Here is a 21,391-nt window from a genome sequence, read left to right as displayed (position 1 = left end):
CAAGACAGACTGAGCCGTGAAACCTAACAAAAATCCTGTGTGTGAAAACATACACAAATTGAGGATGGTGGCATCAGTGCTCATAACCTCAAAATTACTGATCTTCCTTTACATTTGGCTTGATTCTCAGATCTCAATGTTTAAATAAAACGCTGTCGGCCACCACCAAGTTAAGAAACATTTGGCACATTTATCAGAATTCACAGGAGAAAAGGTTTGTTTTAATATACACAACTCAAAAAAGGCTAAACAGATTTTCTTGAAACCTGAAAAATAAATTCTGCTTCTCACAGGACATCCAGCATGGAAAATTCCAGCACTACAGAAATCTGAGGAGGAGGACAGCAGGTTTATAATGGAATTTTAATTTCAACCCTCATTAGATTGGCTCCTATTGCTATAAATGAAGTTGTATCTGGTTTAAATGATAATGGGAATGGTAGTTTTATAATTCAAAGATATAGTTTCCTTACTGAAATTCTTTTGAGTGGTGTGCCAATTGTGCAATGCACAGGTGAAGAAAAGCTCTGTGTAGCTCAAAAGCTTGTCTCTTTCACCAACAGAAGTTGATCCAATAAAATAGATTACCTCACCCACCTGGTTTTAGTGCATATATGAGATTAAAGTTAACAGGGTAGGCTCAGACACTGCCTTACTTGAATTTTAGTTTGCATTCAGAACAAGAGCGTAGCATATGAAAACACTTTGCTGCCTTCATGCACTCCACCAAGTGCTTTAGGCCAATAAAATAAGTTATTTTAAAATAATTTTCTGCCTTTCAAGTGCAATTTTTTAAACAGAAGGATTAGAATATTAAGCCAATTGAGAGGTATATTACAGAGGCTATTGCCAATCCAGGGGCTTTGCAGGCATCATTGTTATCCAAAACATTCAGATATGGACACTGCACAAAATCACTCCCCTACTTTTTGCTCTCCACATGCAATCTATTACACCCATTTCTTGTGATGTGTTGTTGGAAAAGGTCTCCTTTTGGTGAGTAGATGGCTCTTAAACCAATAAATCCAGGTGTAGGTAATACACAAAAGCACAGCTGGAGGCTTGTGCCCCCAACATCCCCATACAGCAGCTGCTTGAAGTAGCGCGGTTTAAAAAATAAAAAATAATAAAAAAAAAAAGATGTAAATCTGACTACAGTAAAGTACATTCTCCAGCTTGATTGCACGTTACTCCCAGACATACCACTTAATCATGGCACTAGCCTGGTTCCTTCCAGCTCAGATAGTTATTGATCAGAAGTGACTCAGACATGGACACTGGTTTATATCAGAAATGTTAAGTTCCATATTATTTAGCATCAGTAGACTTCAGAGCGGGAAGAGAATGAATAATCTGAAACGTGACTGTAGTTCAATACTAGGATGCACAGAAGGGTTTTTTAAAAAAGGGAACACACACAAGTACCTGGATCCACTGCTCCCTGTTGATTTCTACCCCATTTGCCCTGAGGGACGTGATAGCTCTGTCAATGATTTTCTCCACCATCTGAGTGTTTCCATTGGCTTCCTCCAGTTTGGCAGCAGTTATCCAAATGTGACGGTCTGTTGGAATGTTCTCACGGGCTTTGTTTAAGACTTTGCGAGCATTCTCGTATGTCTCCAGCCTTGCCAGAGCAAGCCAGAGCTGGACAGCAACAACAAATTATATATTAAAACAAGGAGACGACAACACTTTATACAGCAGTATCTGCCCAGTCAACAGGAGAGAGAGAGAGAGAGAAGACTTTGGTAGATTCTCCCCATCCCACATTGTAGCTAGGCTGCAAGATGCCAATATATAAGTAATAAAATAATCAGCGTTTACCACTGGCCTTGAAAATTCAATACCTCTTATTCCAAATCTGTGAATATGTTGTCTCTGTTGGACTTCTGCAGTAATATCTTCTGTTGTGCTGTCAGTTGGATTTATAGCTCAATATATAGTTCAATGTTTTTAAAGTGAATAAAACAGTGGCCTAAGTAATGTGTGTGTGTTTGTGCAATTATCATAAATGCATGTGCAAATTAGGTAACTGCGCAAGCAAATATGCCTAACTAGCCATTTATGGGTACAATTACCCAATTTACATGTACAATTACAGTAACAAGTACCCAACAAAATGAGGTGTAAAAACATGCTGAAAACCACCACCTGAGGCGTGCAAATTAACCCAGAAAGATACTGCCAGACCTGTCTTACTGGTCAGTTAAAATGCCTGGTAAATCCGCACATTGCACTTTACTGTCAACTTTGTTTTTCAAACCTTGTAAACATCAGATCCTTTCTATAGGAACATCCTTAACCTGTAGCAGAGAGAGATTTGTTGACTTACTTCCACACTGGTTGGGCAGCATTCCACTGCTCGGCTCAGCATTATCCTAGCATCTTCAGGTTCTTCTAACTCCACTGCTGCCTTCCACAAGCGTACTGAGTTCGGAACATGCTCAAGGGCTAGTAAGGTGAAATAATAATATGAATCTTGGTAAAGAGAGAGAATGCTGTACTGGCAATAATCACTTCTGCAAATATAGCTATCCCTTTTCTTTCATAGAAGAAGTCTTAAAAAAAAAAATCATTAAAAGTTGTGCTCACTGAAAAATAAAAGTGGAGTTGGAGAGGAAGAAAAAGTACTGTTTGTCCAAACCAGAAGGTCCTCTTGTTTCTCTTCAGCCAGTACAAGAGATGGAATTGGAGCAAAATCTAGCCTGAAATTCCACAGGCTGCAGAAGTCTTAACTGGTAACATCTGTTAATTCTTTCAGAAACTGCTTCAACAGTTGTCAGAACACAAAATCAGGAAAGCAAGGAAGCCATAAAGCACTGTTTCCCCAATTCAAGCCAAACAAAAGTGATTTTCAGACAACTGTTGTGCAAGTTAAAGGCTTTTCCATTTAATCTTGGCTGTGCCCAGTTTGAGATTTTAGAGCTGTTAGATATTACAGATCTAAATAGGGTCCAAATCAATTTTAGAACATTATGATAAATGTTTTAGCTCCTTAGGACAGGCATTTTGTTACTGCGTCTTTCACTCAGGTATAAAAAGAAGCACGCAGGGATTAATTCTGACAAAGACAGATATGACAGAGGGTGTTCTATATTTTATTTACAATCTCTCGCTGCTGAAGTTGGATTAATGTACCAGACATATATTACTCCTCCTCCTCCATCCAAACAAATCTTATCCACTACAGCATGAAACCCACAGCGTCCTAAACCCTCCTTGTCTCTGCCATATAGACATCTTGGAGTGTGAGCATATGCAAAACACCTTAACATTGAAAGTTCCTATAAAAGAGTCATGCATCCCAGAGAGTATAGATTTTATTCAATAGTAAATTTGTTCACCAGTACATCATGCATTAGACACCATCGTGTAGTAGGAAGAGAGCCTGAGATACAAGTCCTCGTATTAGAGGCCTGGTATGAGACTTGAGCGAAAGTAGTGGGCACCTAAACCTGGCCGGGCACCTTTGCACCTTCGCGGATCTTGCGGTCATTGGGTAGTTTGCTTGAGGTCTGCTGTGCCGGCTGTCTGCGCAGAGCTGGGACAGCACACACACGCGGCCAAACATCTAACAACACATCCTAATTGTCAAAACCATCCCTCAACAATTAAGCTCTCTTTTAAGCATTTGCTGACAGTTTAATGGACAGTGGTTTAACTTTCCCCAAAGCCATCTATCAACATATTACCCAAAAATATATAAATTATGGTTTTGGAAGAGCTTTGAAAAAAAATGTTCCAGGCCAACACTAAAAATATACAAGCCACTGAATTCTAAGTGTCCTTTCAGTAAAGATTCCATTTAACCAAGAGCTTTTCAGCTTATTTTAGTCTTGTCCAAGCGGTTTTTATCCTTGATAGAAATGCATTCCCAGCAGATTTTCCTGGATGTGCTGTCTGAAACATTAAACTTCAAAACAAAACTTTTCTCAGCTCACCTTTTGATACCTTGGAATTTAAAGTGACATTGTGAACTTAAGAAAAAAAAAATCAAACTTTTTTTTAAAATCTTTTCTTACTACAAGCAACACCAAAAGATAACAACAACAGAATATTTCTCTACTTTTCAGGTGTTTTTTATTTGATGCACTTCGTGTACATTCAGTTTCATTGTTTTGCCTCTCTGGTTAGTCTTTTCCATGCTTATATGGGAATGTTATAGCAACGGGGAAGAGAAACAGTTTTAAAACAGGAAAACGTGATTGTAAAACCACAAAAAAACTGAAAGATGATTCCAAGGCAAGTGTAACATCTGAAATTACTTTTAAACTCAGTTTTTGAAGTTGAGCAGGTTTCAAGTTAAAGGTGTCCCTTTAATTGTTCCAACAAAGGTCCAGAGAAGACAAAGATTGTTATCCCGAGCTTCTCTCAGACTCAAAACCAGTGAGAAATACATATAGAAAATTATTATGGTATTCTGACTAGCTGGACGTTAACTGTTCTTCATCAAGTTTATAGTGGCAGGAGCTTTTCTTAAAGTATTCTAAATGAGTAATGTCAGCCTCTGATAGCTTTAAGTGCTACTTGGCAGGAAAGAGCATTAATTTCTACACCTCAAAATAGATTCTAGCACTCAGCTTGCTGCCTCACTAGAGACGATAAAAGCATTAGAAGCTCTAGAGTGTTTGCTGGGTGATAGGATCATACAACCCACAGAAACAAAAGAGAAGCACATTACAGGATCATATTTCAGTGCTGTTATTTGGCACTTAGCCCTGATTATTTTCTGGTAAATACTGGTTAAAATCACCAGTCCTCACATGATTCCTGATCCAAATACCTCCAGGCATCAATTTTGTGCTGCACCATAGGAAGCAGTAGCCTAGGAACACCATGAAGCTGATAGTAACGTGTGGAAATCAGAAGCAGCATGATAAACTTGTATTCTTTTCCACCTACATAAACAGCTATACACCAAACTTTTTACCAGATAATATTCTGAACTGAAAACTAAAAGCTTCTCACAGAACATACAAACTCTCTAATAATTTAAACATCAGACGGAAAAAAATAACTTGTGTACTTAACATGCTGTAAATCATTGTTATAATCCAGCTCACAAGTCAGATCCAGAAATCTATCACTTTCTCATATGACTAACATCTGTTTTTCTATTTAATACTTATTGCAACTCTTATAGGCACACACACACACAGTTTAATAGCAGCAGCTGTGCTTAGCAGCACATTGCAGAACAAATTCTTTTGCAGCATCTAACCCGTAATTAAAAAGCCACACACAAAATAAATATCTGAACTCTTGCAAGTTCCAGAACAACAGCTGCAACCCTGAAGTGCAAGTCTTTTATTCAAATGTTGGCAAGTACAACACAAGTGTCATTTCATCACAGATAACTAACTAAGTTGCAACAGTTAGGTAGGAGGTAATTTACTTCCCTTGGTCCTAATCCTTGCAGCAATCATACTAGATGCTATGCAGTCATTTAATACTGTGGATTGATGCATATTGAAGATCTACAAAAACATTAAATCCTTAACCTTCTCCCTAGACCTTTAGAACACTGCAGTAACTCTGAGTGTTTGTTACAGAATTTAAATGCTAGGATTCAGCAGCTTGACAGGGAGGTAGTTTTAGTCTCTTCTGAAATGGGACTAGCAGATTGACTTCAAACAGCCAAAGAATTAATGCTGTGGTGCCATGGGCAAGACCTCTAATTTCAGCACACCAGGATGAATGGTCATGAGAGAGAAGTGCCAGCCATGCTGTTGTGTGCTAGTTAAGGAACAGGCATTATGAGTTTGAAGGAGGCAGTACACTTCAGATGGACGAGAGCTGTGATGGCAGCAGCATAAAAGATGCAAGCATTTGAGTAAATAATGTAGAGAAAAGCTATCTGTCATAGGAACATGGAAATGTCCATACTGGAGATCTATCCAATCCAATCTCCTGGATCCTCTGACCAGATGCTTCAGAGAAAAGTATAATACCTCACCCCTTGTAAGCCTCTAATAGTTAGAGGCTGGCTTAAGTCCTGAAGCACAAGGTTTAATATCCCTTCCAAAGTTTTTGTTGTCAAAACTATAACTCTATATCCAATCCCATTTTGATCCTGTTAAGTTCTTAGCCTCAACAACTTCCTGTAGCAATGATTTCCACAGTTTAATCACACATAGTGTGAAAGAATATGTTCTTGCTGACGACATGAACAACAACATTTAAAACCCCAGGCCATGCCCTAAAGAGTTTATGTTTTATTATATTTTTAGAAGAACGCTTGCAGGAAATTGAAGGGTTAGTTGTTATAACCCTGTAGAAGGTCTCACCTTTCCTAAGGACACGTTTCTTTGCTCGTATATCTGTCTCCAGTTCTGCTGCTCTGATATAAATCCGGACAGACTGTGGGAGGTGGCGGACTGCCTGGGCCACCACAGCCTTAGCCGTATCTCCAGGCTGCAGCCGGGCAGCTTCTAACCAAACATCTTCACTCTGTGGGTCAGCAAACAGTGAAATTGACACCCTTTCCATCGGCGCAAACAGTGGCAAAAGTTCCATAACAAGTTTAAACCAGAGCTTTTGGATAAACACTGTTCCAGCTCCTCTGATAAGTTACAGGAGAGGTTATATTAATCTATACCAAGAAGCTTAATGGATGAAAATATGCTTTTAGTAAAAGAGCTAGCCATACTCTTTTCACAATTTTTTGGAACAATCAACAGGGAGGCAAAACAACTCTTACCTTGGGGCACATTTCTGTCCCCTTCATGATGAGGTTTCGAGCTACTTGCAGTTTGCCAGTGACCTCTTCCAGGCGGGCTGAAGCTATCCAAGCTGGTGGATGATGAGGGTTGGTCTCCCGCACAGATTTCAGAAGTAAACGAGCTTTCTTGATGTCACTGGTAAAAGAGAAAATACAAACAAAGCTTTTAGTAAGCTAAGGAACAGCTTTCCTTCACCAATAAGCTCCCCACACCCAGTTCCTCACAATCACACTCAGATGCACATTAACTCAGACCTCAGACATTTTTGCACACAGGTAACACATTGTATACTACCACTATACCTTTGTGGAGAATATATTGTATGTAACTGAGGTCAATGTGAAGGTTGTGTATATTTAAGTGAGATTTAACCCATTTTGGCCAGATACATTAGAAATATAAACTTCCATTTACATGCAGAAGGGTCAACCATTAATAAATGCCAAACCACTTCACCCCAAACTAGACTTACTTGATATCTCCTCCATGTGTAGGTATCATAGAATTCAAGTCTGTCAGATATCCTTTTGGGTCTACCACAGTTTGGCCACTCACAGAGTCAGACACCTGGGAAAGTAAATCCAAAGCTGATGAAATTACCAGTCAGAGCACTACAGTTTGGGCAATGAAAAATACAGTAAGAGTGAAAACACACAAAAACTGTTCCCTCTTAATTTACATGGTCATCTGATATGAAAACCAAAATGGAGTAAACTGGAAAACTTTGCACAATCTTTACACAATTAAGCCATATTATCAGAGTTTAAGCAAACAGAGAGGGGAATTAAGAGGCTTAATCAAAAGCAGAAAAATGTATGCAAATGAGATTAGAAATTAAAGGGAAAGTTACTGAGGTAAAAAGATCCAGAAAGGGTGCTCCAAATGGCAGCTGCAGAGAAGACTGCTCCTTTACACAGTTACTAGTGTTGGTACAGAAGCTGAGAGGGGAGGACTGAGTAGAGAAGAAAAACATCTGTGAAGCAGGATGGAGCCAGTCCACTGAGGATGCTTTTTAGCTAGACCCTGTTACAATCAGAAAATAGGAACTGAAACCAAGGCAATGCAATCAAACCTCTCTATATGTGAGAAACTAGGCAGAAATAGCCTGCACATGCTGTGTAGATATGTGTAACTATGACAGACTGAATTTCCATGTTCCCGCTGAATTCCGATCTTGAAATCTGGTGCACTTACTATGCAATGCCAATTACAGAAAAATATTTACATTTGATATTTGACACACATCACCAAAAGTTTAATGGTGTAGACTTACAAAAAAATCCCATTAATTTCTTCAGTGAGCTGATCACATTAGACATTAAGACCTTCAGTTTTGAGAAGTTAAGGGAATCTAATATGACCTGTCCTATTGACTGGGTTTCATTCAAGAGAATTGTCAAAGGCACGAGAACTTGCTGCAGGCACCAAAGCTGATAGTCACCCTAGCCATTAACTGTTATTTGTTAATATTACATATGCTCTAGTTTTATGTTTTAAAAAGTTGGCAAATCCATGAGAACTGTTGATTTTACAAGAAATGGCACTGGTACCAGCTTGCAATTAAAGATAACATGAAGCTGGCTTGCTTAGTTAATCCTTTCCTGGGATTTCCTTAAGAAATTTAGCTGAAGAGTAAAGTAATTAAATATTTGATTTTACTGGGGAGAAGGGACAATTAGAGAAAAAAATTTTGTAATGTTGTCTACAGAAACATCCCCATGATTATGTCTATAATAGGCATTTGCCTTTCATGCAGCTATTCATTCAACATTCTATGACTATGTAAAAACAAACATACTCTGTGTATGTATTCAATCATATCTGATGTTAATGATACGGTGCATTTTTTACTTCTGTGACAGCACTGTAGAACTAACACAGATACGGGAAAGGAAGACCGATTCTGTTCTCTCACCTGAATCAACAGGACTGTTAGTTAAGTTCCAAACATCTGGCCAAATTTTGCCTTTAGTTATACTGTGCAATCCCTCTCAGATAATAGGTTGGCCAAGCAGAACAAAAGGTGCAATTTAGCCTGACAAATCTTTAATATTTGCAAATATACACCACAGAGTCAAAAAGCACACAGCTTGACTCAGATCCCATGGGAGACTGTAGTGCTGATAGTTAGAAATGCCATCTTTTCACTTCGGAAGCACAGGGAAATTTGCTCTTCAAATCACTGAAATAAATATAGAACTCCATGATACCATTTCAGAATAAGTGTTGTGTACTGAATGGTTCACTAATTAAGATAAGAGGAACAACCATCGCATCAAACTAAAAACTGACTCTGTAGGTCTGATGTTCATTTTTGCCACGACTGGCATGCTCAACTCCTCTGTGATGATCCAGAATGCACTGACCCATCTCCCACAGAATTCCTCTAGAACAGGCCTGTAGCTAAGGGCTGTAGGGTATTCTTTTAATTATTATTGCCCTGCTTTTCAATGTTTTTTTCACTATTTAATATCCCAAAAAGAATAAAACAATAGTTTTTCAAAACCAGGCTTCATTACAAAACAGGTACACCTTTCAGGGGTTATGGTGTTCCTGTGCCCTTACCTGGCTCAGTCTCATATCCATCAAGGTATTCCTGGCCTGCCCAATCTTCCTCATATCTAGTTCACCTGTCCCAGGTGTCATTAGCCCAGGTGTCATTCCTCCTGGATATGGAGTGTTCAAACCCCCTGGATACGGAGTGTTCAGACCGCCAAATTGCTGCCAAAAAATGAGACATCATGTTAAGGTTTATGCTGGGATTTACAACAGAACTCAAGGGAGTTAGATGCTCAGCTCCTATGGAGTTTCAATAGGTGATAGATCAGGGGTGGGCAAACTATGGCCCATCAGACGTTTTAATCTGGCCCTCGAGCTCCCACCAGTGAGTGGGGTTGGGGACTTGCCTCGCTCTACCCACCTGGAACTCCCCAGCCCCTGACTCCCAATTCCCTTTATGAGAACCACCTTCTGGCACGCAGAGCCACACTGCGCAGGCGTGACTTCACTGCGCTGTTTCCAGGATTGGAATCCTGCCCCTACGCGGCGACAGCCCTCCCTCCCACCCCGCATGCAGCAGCGCGCCCAATCCCCTCCCAGTTTCCTATGACCCCACCCTCGAAACTACCCAAGGGCCGCACCCATCCCAGCTAGGGTGCCTCTGCCCGTGACTGGTACAACAGCCTTGGTGTCACTGCCAGCAGGGCCCCTAGGAGTCCCCGGTACAACCCTGTAGAGCCCCCCTCCCCAGTCACATCCCTTTTAGATCCCCCCATGCTAGACCCCCATCGAGTTCCCCTCCCCCACAGAGCATTCATGGCCTGCTATACAATTTCCATACCCAGATGCAGCCCTCAGGCCAGAAAGTTTGACCACCCTGTGCTAGATGTTTATGAGTTTGAAAATCTTTCCCATAGTATTGCCAGTACAAGTTGAACAATTGCCGCCAAGTCACAGTATGAACTGTGGTTCTTATACTGGGAGTTGAATAACTTCCTATAGACTATCAAGTGGTACTATTCAACAGTAAAACATGAGAATAGGTATGTTCTCAGATTTTTTTCATTAAGTGTCAAAAGATGATCATGACAATATTAACTGAAAGAATATTAGCAATAAAGTCATGTAATCATTTGGTGTCAATTTAAGTCCAATAAGTTTTCTCTTCTATCAGCTGATCACAGTACTCTGCATCCATTTAAACAATTAATTATGATCCAAAAACTTCAACCATTGACCTGTCAACTGAAAGTGAAATGTCTTAATTCTAGAAGAAATTGAATACAGCAGCCACCAAGGGAAGTTTAGATTCCGCTACGTGTTACGTATTTGGAAAAGTTTCGGTCAATAAAAAATACAATGTTGGTTTACTGACCAAAATTAATTCTGGACATCCCTTAGCCAAACGGAGCTAAAACAAAAGGATTTTTAGAAGCTTCCGATGTTAAAACAAAAGGCTGTCTGATTATTCTTGCTCAGATTCTGCTCAGCTCCAGAGTTTGCCGACTAAAATAGAAGTTTCCAATAAGCTTGGGACTGCAACACACAGCAACTTCTTCTAAAGGCTCTCATACTAAAGAGGTCTTTCCATATGCTATTCACTTAAGAAAGGGTTATAAACCTAGTGCCTTGTCTTTATTTTAAATGGAATTGCAGGATGTGTTCTAGGCAAAGAATAAGGCACATTTCACAGCCAAGTACTTGTCTCTAGCTACTATTAAACATTTTCTCCAATTTACCATGAGTAAAGCGGTAACTTCTCCGTGTTTGTTTTCATGCTCACCGTTTGCCGGGGGTCCACAGAAGTGTGATTCTCCCCAGTCTGTAAGTGTTTAGCAAAGAAACTATCAGGAACAGGAGTCAGTTTCTCATAACGTGGGTTCCTCTGACGTTTGTTCCTAGCATCACCAACTTCTGGAATACTCAGCCACTCTTCCTCTGTGACTTCCGCTAGCTTCCTCTACACAAACAAAAGCTGTCACTACTAATTTTAGAAAATTCTGCTTTTAAAATTTACAATTTTTCTATTGTTTAGTGGACTCTCAATCCATTGGTTTCAGAGAATTCAGGGTCAACTGAGTCCCATTTTGAAATAAAAAGTCAACATTAAAGAATTTCAGTGCACAGGGGAGTTGTATACTTTTAATAGGAACCCTCTTTGTACAGACTGGGCTCTTGACCTGATATTTTTATACTTTTGCCTTGTTAATTGGTAGAAATTGTTTTTAAATTTTAACAGGGTGTTATAAATATGTAGTTTAATCTGACTAACTGCAATGTCCATCTTGAAAGCGTTGAGAGTCAGGACTGAAATTTTTCTTCCTCCACATCAGTTATGTCAATCCTGGACATTTTAATAAAGCAGAATTGCAACATAGCTTCTCAGCTGGGTGACCGGACCAACCAACTCTCAGGGTGCAGGGCTTGTTTATACTTGTGGAGCCAAAAAGATTGGATACCAAAATTTGTGTATATTTCAAAACCCTAATATGCCCATTTGGAATGGCAATGATCACATACACCTACAACTAAATGGCTGGTAAGTATTTAATCCTACCAGTCTTGAGAGTACATACACACACAAACTACCAATAATATTGATTTACTGTTAACGGCATATACCAACAGTACTCCGGTTTAAATCAATACTGACCAGTTAAAAAAAAAAAAAAAAAAAACCAACCTGTGTCCCCAATCCAAAACCATTTGCTGAAAATCATACTACAAGACTTAAGACATTATCAGCCCCAAATTGGTTTCTGCATCACTAGCTGCTACCTTCATACCCATTCTTGTCTATTATTCAATGGAAATCAGTTCTAGTCTTAAGGCAGGGGACATGCATAACATTCTTAACAAAATACTATAGAATAGGAACTGTGCAAATAAATGCCCAAAGTCACGTCCATCTCTTCACTCTTAAAATGGGCTATTTTCTTCATAATGTGTAGGACAGTTATCTCCTTACTTTTAAATCTGAGAACTGCTGCTGAATTTTGGGACGTTCCATACGGTACTTTTCAATCTCCTCTTTCTCCCGTTGTTCTCTAGAAAATAAAGAGTGCTGAAGCCAAGCTCACTGAAACTCTAAATCTAGTACCATTATTAAAGAAACCTGTTTGTCAGAGCTCTTAAGGCATAAGCCTGTATCAGAGAACTGTTAACATACTGCATATAGCAAGTTGAAGTTATTTATCTATTTACAGAAGAATATTAAATATCTAGTCAAATAAGACATATTTCAGGATCCTCAAGCAATAATACTATAGAATAAAAACTGAACTTTGGATCCAGGTTTAGTCTTAATCCCCAGCTCCCTATGGATCTGATAAAATACTCTGTTTTTAGTAACGTTTGTTAATAAACATAAAAAACGTCCAGATTAGAAGACTTTTCTAACAATATCTCACTTGTTGTGTGATGCATTTAAGTTCAATCATATTAGTTTTGGATTAGCATATCTCTAAATCACCAAACCTCAGCCACTTCAACCATATGCAAGAAAAGCTAGTCAGTATTAGCATCTGTTCAAGGTGTCATGCAAAAAGCACTTCTGAAAATCAGACCCACCATCTCTCACATTGGCTACCCAAAATCAGTGGCTGCTTTTGAAAATTTTTCCTTTAGAGATTTGCCCAAGAACACAGATTGAGACAGTGGAAGAGCTGGAAACAAAAGTCACAAGTTCTGACTCCTAGACCCACTACAATCAGCAAATAATGCCTCTCTTGACAGTGCAATAATTATACCTTCTCTCTTTACGCCGTTCATCCATTCTCTTATCCAAAGCTGCATAAATAGCATCAGCTTCCTCATCGTCTTTTTCGTATGGACCACTTGAGAACAGGCTCCCAGCATAGCCGTTAAACTGAGAATTTTAAAAACAATAACTTCAGTTTAAAGATGCTATTATATATCTAGCACAGTTATCAACATCATTCGGGATAAGGAAAAGACCTCAGCAAGCCACTTCTAACAAGAGCATCCATCTAACACAACCCTAAATAAAAGCAACCCTTCCCTTGCCCATACTGTATGAATTTCAACAGCAAAACCTTTTAGTAAATAAAAATTCCCATAAGGTAAAACCATTTCCTTCAATTTTGCCTGGTTCAACTCAAGAGACTATACAGTCCAAATAAAGACAATGACACGTCAAAGGGCAACAAAGCTCAGATTTCACTTCTGGAGGCAGACGAAAGATGTATCCCACAAAGTACCGAGACTAATGTTTTATTTATAGATCCCTCCCAAGATACTCAGGGCATGATATGGACAATTAAACCATAACATACAAACATCAAAACAAAAACCACAAACAACACTGTGGCATCTGTACAAACAAAACGTAGTGTTAAGTGACTCTACAAGGAACTCTGCCCTGGTCTCCTCTACTGTAGATCTGCCATGATTAAGGGGGTTGGGGTGTGTGTGTGTGTGTGTGCACGCGTGCGCAGGGGTAAAGGGGAGCAGAATTATAGACACCTCCCTCAGCCAGGAGGAAAAAGCTAACAGGAATGCTACAGTTACATCACCTCATCATAATTGGTGTCATTCAGATCTTCATCATCATCATCAGCCTGGTTTTTCTTCATCTGGTCCCCAACAGTTCTCTTCCCTGGTGGAGCATGACGATCATCCACTGGGTCATTGGCATCTCGAGCTGGGCCAATATCAGAACGGGTGGTAAAACCCGTGGCACTATATTGAGAGACCGGTAGCCAGCATTTAGCCTAGTAGAAATAGTGCTACAATATACAGATGTCTGTTTTAATCACTCTGAAAGTGAGCCATTACAAACCTTAGAATCATAGGACTGGAAGGGCCTCGAGAGGTCATCTAGTCCAGGCCCCTGCACTCATGGCAGGACTAAGTATTATCTAGACCATTCTTGACGGGTGCTTGTCTAACCTGCTCTTAAAAATTTCCAATGATGAAGATTCCACAATCTCCCTAGGCAATTTATTCCAGTGCTCAACCACCCTGACAGTTGAGAAGTTTTTCCTAATGTCAAACCTAAACCTCTCTCGCTGCAATTTAAGCCCACTACTTCTTGTCCTAGCCTCAGCGGTTAAGAAGAACAATTTTTCTCCCTCCTCCTTGTAACAACCTTTTATGTACTTGAAAACTATCATCATGTCCCCTCTCAGTCTTCTCTTTTCCAGACTAAACAAATCCAATTTTTTCAATCTTCCTTCATAGCTCATGTTTTCTAGACCTTTAATCATTTTTGCTGCTCTTCTCTGGACTTTCTCCAATTTGTCCACATCTTTCCTGAACTGTGGCACCCAGAACTGGACACAATATTCCAGCTGAGGCCTAATCAGCATGGAGTAGAGCGGAAGAATTACTTCTCGTGTCTTGCTTACAACACTCCTGCTAATACATCCCAGAAGGATGTTTGCTTTTTTTTTGCAACAGCATTACACTGAAGACTCATATTTAGCTTGTGGTCCACTATGACTCCCAGATCCCTTTCCGCAGTACTCCTTCCTAAGCAGTTGTTTCCCATTTTGTATCTGTGCAACTGATTTTCCTTCCTAACTGGAGTACTTGCATTTGTCCTTATTGAATTTCATCCTTTCTGCTTCAGATCATTTCTCCAGAATATTTTGAACAAACTTGTAATTCACAGGTATGTTACCTGGCCCCCATAGCTAAATGATGTGATATCATGCAGGAACAACTGTCCTCTTAAAGAGACAGTTTTGTGCAGGATGGACCCAGGTTTTATACAGCCCTGTTCGCCCACCAGCTATTATCCCAACACTGCCACTCCTCCAGGTCCACCTCCTTTTTAAAAATATGTAAGACCGAGGGCAGGCTGTTGGCTGCTCAGAAGCCCTAAGTCCCCTGTCCCTAGCCTTTCCCCACTCTCCCAATGCTCTTTAACTGCATTAGAGTTTCTCACACTGAGCTCCTAAGGCCTTGCCCACATGTGAAAGTTGCACCACTTTAACCGACGATGTGAATTTAAACTGATTTAGGGCTTGTCTACACTCACCCGAAGAGGCTAGCTACACTGATTCAGGTAACCCACCCCCCCGAGAGGCGGTAGCTACGTTGACAGAAGCGCAGTCTACTGTCAGCTGAGCTGGGTCGCGCAGGAGTGTGGATTTTTCAACCCCTGCGAGCAAGGTAGTCTAGCAACCACAGTGTAGACACTTCCGACGCAAATCCACCCCCGAGCGAGGAGTTACCCCAACCCAACCCCCAGTTTAGAGCGGGAGGACTTCTACCGCCGCTCCTGGAAGTGGAGTAGGTACACCATTTAAATGGGTTTAAATTCACCCCAGGGGTACAACTGTCTCATGTGGACGAGACTTAAGGGGCCAGCAGAGGGGCTGTCTTTGGCCGCCCTGGGACCCACGCCGGGCGGCCCCAGCGCCCCCCACCCACACGGGGGGGGGGGCCTGCACGCCCACACAGCATGGCGGGGGGGGGGGCACACACCCACATGAGTTGGGGGCGGGAAATAGGGACGCTGAGCCCGGAGCGTCCCGGCTCTCCCGGGCCCGCAGTGCTGGGGAGGGACTGGCGGAGGGGGGGGGGGGGTCCCCAGCGACGGCGGGGGGCCCAGGCCGCCTCTCGCTCACCCGCGGCCCAGGCCCGGCACGTAGCCCAGCGGCGCCGGCATGCCCAGGAACGGCTTCTTCTTCTTGTTCATGGTGCCGGTGATGGAGGCGGTGAGGCCCGAGGCCCCGCCGGGCCCGGCCGGGTTGGAGCCCCCCGGGGGCGCCGCGGCGGAAGCGGAGGCCGAGGCGCTGCTGGCCGCCATGTTGGGGAGCCGCGCGAGGGGGCGGCGCTACCCAGGCGAGCCGCGCGCGGCCGGGAGGGCCCGGCGGGCTCCGTGTCGCTCCTCAGGCCGGGCGTGTGTCACACACACCACACACCCACCCCGTGTGTCACACACACAGTCATAGACATACACCCGCAGTGTCACACCCGCCCCGTGTGTCACACACACAGTCATAGACATACACCCGCAGTGTCACACTCACCCCGTGTGCTACATACACCCAGAGTGTGTGTCACATTCATAGACATACACCCACCGTGTTACACGCACCCACCCCGTGTGTTACACACACACACAATGTTACACACACAGTGTCACATTCATAGACATAAACCCACTGTCACACACACACCACGTGTTACATACACACAGAGTGTGTGTCACATTCATAGACATACACCCACAGTGTTATACACACACATACACACACCATGTGTTACATACACACACAATGTTACACACACACACAGTGTCACATTCATAGACATAAACCCACAGTGTTACACACACACACACACAGCATATGTTACATACATACACAGAGTGCTTGTCACATTCATAGACATACACCCACAGTGTTACACATACACACACACAATGTTACACACAGTGTGTTACATTCATAGACATACACCTACAGTGTTACACAGTGTGTTACACAACAGACACAGTGTGTTACATTCATAGATATACACCCACATTACACATACACAGTGTGTGTTACATACCCAGACACATGTGATGTATGTCACATACATAGATATACACCCACAGAGCGTTTTGCACACAGATACACACAGAGTGTGATATATAGACATACACCCATATGGTGTGTTACACAATTTTACATGCACACAGTCATACGCCGTGTTACATACAGTATTACAGACATGCTACAGACACAATATTATGTACATAGACATACACAGAGTATGTTGCATACACAGTGTTACATTGACATACACACACATACACAGTGTTACGTACACAGACGTATACACAGTGTGTTACATATGCACATACGCATCTGGAGTGTGTTACATATGCACACAGAGTGTTAGATACATACACATATATACAGCGTGTTATGCACATGCACACACAATAATTACCCATGCATTCACACAGTGATATGCATGTGAACACCCAGCATTACATACACACAGGCACACATAGTGCATTATATACATACACACACAATACATTATTTATATACTATTACCCCCATTTTGACCTGAATGGCTAGTCAGGACTTTGTAGGTTATTCCAGTTGGGAGCAGAAATTGACAATGGAGTTTGGTATTTTCTTTGATGCAATCTTGTTTATTTACAAGGTATGTACAAGGTTCTACTTCTTACCAGGAGGAACCAAAACCAGGGGATAGCTTTTTTGCGTACAAGCCCAAACTTCATTCATCCATCATGCGTGACCCAAAGCCTCTTTCTGGACTTCTTCCAGGGCCACATCATGCTTTGACGCTGCTCCGTGGCTTTCTTGCTCTGCCTTTAAGTCTCTCTCAGTTTCATGTCTGCACTCCATCTTCAGCTTGTTTTTTACACACACACACGCTGGCCCAGTGGCGCCCTCTGCCCATGTGGTGTTAATTTCTGAGCAGACTCCATTATAGATTGTTTTAGGTAGGGCCCCTTAACTGTCTCTGACAGGTATTTTACATGAAGGGCATGTTCACACCCATCAGTTTCAACAAGGATTTAACCCAGCTCATTACAACGGCACACTCTCTCACACACAGAGCGTGTTACACACATACACATCCCCTCAGTATGTTACAGAAGGGGGCAGCAGCCTTCCTAAGCCCAGGCCTGCGAAGATCCCTATTGCACATGCAGAACCTTTCATCCCCAAAGGCCCCAGGATATCTGGCAAACTGCAGATGCTGCTTCTGCCATGAGGATGCTGCATCCGCCACGACAAGGGGATCTTTTGAATGAGGAAGCCAGGACCTTGTCTACACTAGGTCTAATCTTTTTTTCTTAAATTTCCCACTGTTGCTACTGCTCTTTTGGGCCGGCAACTGGGAGCGCGAGCGCAAACAAAGCTCCAAGTGTCCACTAGAGTTTCACGCAGTGTGGGTTTCTCTACACTAGAAACTTGCATCGGCGCAGCTACACCTTATATACGTAGTTACACCGAAGTAATCCTGTAGTGTAGACCAGAGCTGTGTTGCATAGACCTGTGCTGAGTATGTTGGGTGGGGCATTATGAACAGATTTGTTTTTCAAGGGGGCTGTCTTGGAGGCCATTCATTGGTAGCACAGAGTTCAGGGAGTACTTGAGAGGCAGGGGTCTTTGGGCCCAAACCAATGGGGATATGGGAGAAAGTAATCTGTTAAGGAAGTGGAGTTGCAGCTGCATAGTTTCCTTTCTGGATCTGGCCCTCTGTTCATAAAGTACCTCTGAAGCACAGCTGAGGTTTCCCACTTCATCAATGTGGAGAAGGCGGGTAGTCCGGAGAGAGAAAAATGGTACATTGTAAAGTTAGGGCATTTACTTCCCGTTGTTGCCTCGGCACATCATGATGCAGCGTGATAATGGGATGTCTGTACGTCAGCATGTCCTTCGCATCGTCAGAACATCACTGCTACTTTGCTTTGCCTGGTTTCCATTCACCCAGTAAAGCTACCCAGGTTCGCTGGAATGAATCTCAGCCCTACTTCATAAAAATGTCCTTGGCAGAACTTTCAACATATTCTGGAGTGAGTGACAGATTTATAGCAAGTATCAGAGGGGTAGCCGTGTTAGTCTGGATCTGTAAAAGCAGCAAAGAGCCCTGTGGCACCTTATAGACTAACAGACGTATTGGAATATAAGCTTTCATGGGTGAATACCCACTTCGTCGGATGCATGACGAAGCAAAACAGGCAGATTTGCTTTAAAGCTGCATTAGAAATATTACAGAGCTCTACAAAACTCCACTGCATTGACTCAGCTCTCAAGTGGCTACTCTTCCACTGTGAGAGACTTTTAAGAATTTGTTGAGGAGTAAAGACTTTTCTCTGTGAAATCTTGATGGTTCCTGATGGCCTTTGCTTTTTTGTTTACCACCAGATGGAGCACTTTACACATGAATTTGTCCATCAGAAATAATCATCTTACAGATGCATAGTTGAAGAGGAAAAGAAAGAAGCTAAAGGTTCTTTCTACATGTCCACACTTAACATTCAAACCCACCTTTCTGAATGAAAGCACATAAAACCTTCACACTGTACTTCTTTCCAGAATTCATTCAAAACTCAAGGGAAAAAAGGTCTTCATAGCTTTAGTAAATTTCTATCTACTCTTCATCCTAATGATTACAGCCTAGTTTTGTACATCAAGTGAACTGGTGTCTCATGTAACAGATCTTTATGAGAAAATTAATGCCATATCTTAGCTCTCCGTATGAAGTTAAGTTTAATCTGTGTGGGTGTATTTTGCTATATTGCTTATTTAAGGGATAATATGCATGGCACTGATATATGCAAAGCAAAGCTTGTTGTTGATTAAATGCTGAAGTGGAGCAATGGCATTTAATCAACGGCAAGTGCCATTTATTGCAAACATCGTTCAGTACCATGACAATTACTGCCATTGTACTATTAGAGAGCACTTTTAGGAATCTATTCTTATCTCAAAAGGGTTTTCAACTGGTGTGTTGCTATCACCATCTTTGTAGGACTTTACAGTGATGTTTATATCTGGGATAGGTGGGTGGAATTAACTATTGCTGCTGGCTTTTAGGACCCTCAAAATAAGTTTAGCCCTCTGTCCCACTCCATTCCTAGTAAGCCTTAAATTGCAAAACAGTAGGATATTTTACATGGGGTGTGTTGCTGTGTCAGTGCATTGATTACAGGGGGAGGGGGAAAGGAGATTGAGAGGGGTGCAAAGAAAGATGGATTGAGGGGATTTATGGGGCATGTGGAGGGAAGACATTATGAAGGCCCTGATCCTCCTAAAAAGTCATGCTGATGTCCCCCAGAATCATAAAACTGGTTCCATTAACTACTGATGAAGTGCAGGACAGAAAGTGCATAGCTGATCAAGGGTGGGTCTTTAATGTGAATAATTGATCCAGAGTGGAAGGCATGTGTGGAGAAAAGAGTGAAACCACTGGAGATAGGGTCTGAATGTCAGTAGTGGTTTCACTGTCGTGAATAATGATCGTGCTCTCTCTTTAGGACTCCATTTGGCTGAGAGTGTTCTTTTCTTCTAGACTGTGCTCAGTGTCATTGTTATGAGTTATTATTTGCTTGGCACTGGCAGCGTGCTCAGTCTTTTATCCCATGTGCATGCAGCAACCTGGGGCAGCAGGAAACAACAGCAGTGGAAAGAGAAATCGGATACATATATACTTTAGCCCAGAGCCACAAAATTACTTTGATGCCTAAACCCCTGACTTAGACACATGAGTCCCAGTTTTAGGCACCACTACAATTCACAAAACCACTGTTTCAGCGTTGCCTAACCCTGGAGGTGCCTAAACTTCCACAGGTGCCTATGTTCCTGCCTCTGCGCATGCTCACAGCTGCCTTCCTCGCCACATCTAGATACCTATATCCTACCGAATCCCTAGCCTGAGCCACAAACCAGGGGGAAGCTAGGTGGAGGAGCACCTCTCACCCATGGGGCACGATCTGATAGGTGTGCTCATAGCCTGCCCACTAGATTGGGTCCCATTCAAAATCTGACAGGTGGTGGTTTTATAATTTATAAACCCAGTGGTTAAGGCACTCACCTGGGATGTGGAGACCCAGGTTCAATTCCGATTTCAGGCAGAGGGGGGAGAAAGGATTTGAATAGGGGAGTCCAACACCTCTTGGGAGAGGGGGGTGCTAACCACTGAGCTATTCTGTTGTAGGTCTCCCTCACTCTTTCCTATGGAAGATGTTGCATTGTGGATTAATAATTAAAGAATCACTGGAGCAATGGGACAGGAACATGGGTCTTTCACCTCCTAGGTGGGTGCTCTAACTAGCAAGCTATAGAATCATTCTTCTGCTGGCTTGCCCAACAACTATGATTATTGCAACACATAACGCCCTTTGCATCTGATGAAGTGAGCTGTAGCTCACGAAAGCTTATGCTCAGGTAAATTGGTTAGTCTCTAAGGTGCCACAAGTACTCCTTTTCTTTTTGCGAATACAGACTAACACGGCTGTTACTCTGAAACCTGTCATAACGCCCTTTGTAACTCTGGACCCTTCTAAAATGTTTCCAAAGCTGTTTGACCAGACTCCATGGTACGTTTTGCTATTACTGGATGTTCTGTGAACTGGATGTCCTGTACTTAATGCATCCTTGCATATACTTACTTGATGTTTTGCTTCTTTGCCAAAATTAGGACAAGTACCCAGAGACAGGACAAGG

General features: G+C 42.0%; 1 protein-coding gene across 2 annotated transcripts in view; it reads right to left on the bottom strand.

The window, feature by feature from the left end:
- PRPF6 (pre-mRNA processing factor 6) overlaps positions 1 to 16,074 on the bottom strand; it is a 35,129-nt gene extending 19,055 nt beyond the window's left edge. The window contains exons 1-11 of one of the 2 annotated variants that reach the window (XM_073308980.1): positions 15,818 to 16,074; positions 13,757 to 13,922; positions 12,971 to 13,089; positions 12,190 to 12,268; positions 11,005 to 11,181; positions 9,288 to 9,443; positions 7,195 to 7,289; positions 6,701 to 6,857; positions 6,288 to 6,450; positions 2,333 to 2,451; positions 1,426 to 1,644 (exon numbers count right to left, since the gene is read on the bottom strand). In XM_073308980.1, coding sequence (XP_073165081.1) covers positions 1,426 to 1,644; positions 2,333 to 2,451; positions 6,288 to 6,450; positions 6,701 to 6,857; positions 7,195 to 7,289; positions 9,288 to 9,443; positions 11,005 to 11,181; positions 12,190 to 12,268; positions 12,971 to 13,089; positions 13,757 to 13,922; positions 15,818 to 15,999 — 1,632 coding nt within the window. In that variant the 5' untranslated portion in view covers positions 16,000 to 16,074. The remainder of the gene's footprint in view (positions 1 to 1,425; positions 1,645 to 2,332; positions 2,452 to 6,287; positions 6,451 to 6,700; positions 6,858 to 7,194; positions 7,290 to 9,287; positions 9,444 to 11,004; positions 11,182 to 12,189; positions 12,269 to 12,970; positions 13,090 to 13,756; positions 13,923 to 15,817) is intronic. The other variant, XM_073308979.1, reaches the window with a different exon arrangement.
- Between the last annotated feature and the right edge of the window lie 5,317 nt (positions 16,075 to 21,391).

Source organism: Lepidochelys kempii, chromosome 13 (assembly GCF_965140265.1).
Source record: "Lepidochelys kempii isolate rLepKem1 chromosome 13, rLepKem1.hap2, whole genome shotgun sequence".
NCBI classification, from domain to species: domain Eukaryota; kingdom Metazoa; phylum Chordata; order Testudines; family Cheloniidae; genus Lepidochelys; species Lepidochelys kempii.
The sequence above is the reverse complement of the archived record's forward strand: the minus strand, read 5'-3'. Positions and strand labels throughout refer to the sequence as shown.